The sequence below is a fragment of the Chaetura pelagica genome, unplaced genomic scaffold (assembly GCF_000747805.2).
Source record: "Chaetura pelagica isolate M959 unplaced genomic scaffold, ChaPel_1.0 scaffold69, whole genome shotgun sequence".
NCBI classification, from domain to species: domain Eukaryota; kingdom Metazoa; phylum Chordata; class Aves; order Apodiformes; family Apodidae; genus Chaetura; species Chaetura pelagica.
Window position 1 is genome coordinate 3,418,987 of NW_009970724.1, and position 3,713 is coordinate 3,422,699.

Consider the following 3,713-nt stretch of genomic DNA (forward strand, 5'->3'; position numbering starts at 1 on the left):
AGGAATGCCTCCTTCAAAATTACAATTGTCTGGCATCCTTGTCAGCAACTTCGAGAGCTCTCTCTTCCTCAGCATAGGGTAATACATTGGTCTTCTTTTTGTTGAATCCCAGTCATGAAAAATCAACTTGAACAGCCTGGACAGCCTCTGGCCAAAACAGAAGCACTGTAAAACATGTTGCCCAAAGGTCATTGTGAAACCAGAACAATTTACGAAGCTCACAAACACACCACCCTGCTAAGTCATTGCCATCTGAAAGCTTTTAGGCCAGACACAGCATTACATACTTTGGCACTTAAGATGACAAGAAACAAAATGACATATCATTGCTGTTCATCTCATTAACGGTATGATATAGAAATTATTCTGTTCAGCTTATTTTGGAATGTATTAAATGTTAAAATAGTTTCTAAACATTTTTGGAAACTGTTCTGCCTATCAAAGGTGTAATTTTACTTTAGAACATAAATACTAAGGAGAAAGAGCTTAAGCTCCCTCATTTGATGAATGTGCTTTGCTCCAGATGATGGAGTCTACAGAAGCTTCTCATGTAACTGTGGAAACACAGATTGAATAATTTTGGTTTATGGATGCTGCTCCTCTCTATCAGCATGCTTGTATCATCAAACGAAACAACTTTTACTTTCTATTGGACTATTTTTTTGTGCCAGTGCTTGGGTTCTGAGATGATTGTAACTTAATAAAAACTAATGCTTTTTGCCTGTTTCACAGGTTGATGCAGAAGGAACACAGGAGGATGTTTTTGTGGAAGTCTGCAAGACAATTGACTCTTTTCTGAAAAAGGAGGAGGCACAATTTTCTTTTTCAACAGAAAAATAGTAGTGGTGTGTACATAGCCCAACCTCACATGCACTTGACAGTCATGATTAAAATGCTGTTCAAAGCAATACTGCTTTCTTGAGGGGTATCTGGACTTTGTGCATGTAGTATGTTATTTTAGTTGTTTTTTTTTCTCTGTTCTGACAATACAGTCAATAGGAAGTGGTCTGTGTGCTAAGTCTACACTAAGAACTGTATATTGTCTTGTTGGTTGTTTGCTCTTTGCAGGTTAAAAGCAGCATGGTGAACAGCACCTCTGGTTTGTGTTTCATGATCTCATGCATTGGATTGGAGGTCAGACAGTGCCTGGCCAGCAGTGAGCTCTTCTGTCATGCCATTCATCATTTAGCATGTTAAGATTACTGCTTACCAGCTTCCCATGGGTTATTTTTTTAATTAACAGTATTCATTTTTGTGGTATCACTTAGGTTGTTCCTGGGTTTTAATGACTAGAATCCGTTTTGTGTTACATGCAGCTGTAAGACAGCTGAAATCAGTCAAGCTACAAGTGGAACTTTTCATATGTTCCCAAAATGCTATTACAAGGAAAAAAATTCCACTATCGTGGAAGTCTGTCAATCCATTATCATGCAGCAGACATCATTTTTGGGACAGACTTGCCCTCTGCTGCAAATTGTAGGATATTATGAATGACTTCCCAGTTTTGTGAGCTGAGGTGAAAATAATGATGGTATTGTACAGCTGAATGTGCAATCCAGTCATTATCCCCATTAACGGCAGTTTTCCTACATTAATTAAAGTCCACATATAAAGCTGACTATGAGCCAGAATGTAAAAACTGTCTTTAAATAATACTCTAGAAGAATTTCAAATGCAAAAGTCAGATCATCATTTGTTGTGTTGGACTGGCATTGCTGAAACTTTGGGGGGAGGAAAAAAAAAACAGGAAAACTGATTCATACTGCTTGCATCTTTAGGAAGCCATTTATCTGCAGTGTCTGAAAAGAAGTCTGTAAAAATCGTATTTCCATTAGGTTAACCAAAATATTGTGGAGTTTCTCTGGTATTCTGATAGCTAAATAAAAGCATGTTGAAAGTCCTGTAAAGTAACTGCATCCTCTTACTGGAACTACTGGAAGAATTCATAGCTGAAGTGGGTTGCATGATTGCTCTTACTGTTGAAGTTGTTCTTTATGCGGCAGATTTGTATTTTTAAAGTTACCTTTCTTGTAATGAAGACATAATACAAATAAAACATGTACAAAAATGAGGAGTAATGATTTCTGTTACAATATATGTGGCTTTAATCCTTTTTAAAGCACGGTACATGACTTGAAAATATAGCTCAAATCAGCATGCTTACAGAGTATGTCCTTTCTCCATTCAGGGCAGTCTTCTGTTTTCCTTTTCTTCCTTGGCATTTGCCCTGTAAATGCTAATTCAATTATTTTTAAGGGACTGTTTTAGATACGTTCGTATCCTTCATATTCTGGATTCCTTCTTTCCTGCGTCCTTTTATAGCCTATATTTTAACTCTGATGCTCTAGAAGTGCTTCTCCAGCTCCAGACCAGTGACATTAAGTGACCAGGAACATCTGCAGTACAACAGCTCTAAACGAGGGACTTTCATAATGCATTAGCTACAGAAGGCAGGTTTTTCCAAACCAAGCCTTGAAGCACCAGCAGCTGTCTGGTGTGGTGTTTTTCCAAAAAAATGTAAGATGTTCTGGAATTACCATGAAGTTGCAAATTCATCTAGGTAGGTTTTCTGTAGTATTTTTTATTGCTTCTAATTACAATATAAGGTAAAAGTGTGGGGTATCATATTTGTGCAGGATGGGAACAAAGGCAACGATCAGCTGCTCTTTTTTTCTTAAAAATCAAATCACAAAAATTATTTAACATACAGTTTCAGTTTAATATTTCTTCCTGCTTCTTCTGGTCTTTTCTGTGGAACAAAACAAAAAAAATCCCATGCTTGACTGGGTGTATGTGCATTGAATATCTATTTGCATATGTTCACAATGTATGGAAGAGAAATAGCTGTATATGCATGCATATGGAAATATAAATATTTATACATATTCAATAAAAAGAGGACTTATCCAAGACTCTTTCTTGGGTGATTCAGACCTGAAATTCTCCTGCTGCTTCCCATCTCATTCAAGTTATACCATGGCTTTTTGTTCTTCCCAAGCTATGATACTGATGAATGGAATATTTGCACTTAATCGTATCTTCACTATTTTGCTTTCGTTATTTTATTCCAGTAATTTTGTTCAGGTTATCAACACAAAACAAAGATTACCACAGATTCTCTCTCTTATAATACACCTTCACCAACTCTGGCTTCCTATAAACAGCATAAATGACATGGAAAGCACATTTTATTGTCTTAGTCTCTCAGAGTAGCATCTTTTCCAATGGAAAGCTAAAATACATCATGTGAATTTTTGTGTGTATTTTTTAAGGTTTATTAAATTTTATCTAAGTATACTTGATATACTAGTTGCTTAATGATTATATTTGCTCAGTGTTTTAGCAACTGCACTGTATCACTTTCTCAATAAGAGTAAAGGCTCATTTTTTTTTTTTAAAAAATAACTACACCTAAATTTATTGTAAAACTTACTATTATCACTTCGTAATTAAAGTTATTAGGCGCAGCCAGCCAATTATGCTTCTTATTGCCATCTTTTTAAGTCAAATTACTTTCTTTCCTAGCTAATTACTCTGAGTATTCAAGTTTCAAAGCAACTGGAAGTCTATTACAGTTATAAAATAATCAAGTGCTTCTGAATCACGAGCTATACATTTCAATAAAAAATATATTAACTAAAATATGTCACAATAATTACAAAGCTTCTCAGACAAAGGTATATACAGTGTACCGAGGCTACCAGAATCTGAAG

At 35.6% G+C, this 3,713-nt stretch overlaps 1 protein-coding gene across 1 annotated transcript in view; it reads left to right on the forward strand.

The window, feature by feature from the left end:
- The window catches only part of AK5 (adenylate kinase 5), a 70,340-nt gene extending 69,500 nt beyond the window's left edge, over nt 1–840 (forward strand). The window contains exon 13 of the mRNA XM_010006725.1: nt 733–840. Coding sequence (XP_010005027.1) covers nt 733–840 — 108 coding nt within the window. The remainder of the gene's footprint in view (nt 1–732) is intronic.
- The last annotated feature ends 2,873 nt before the right edge of the window (nt 841–3,713 follow it).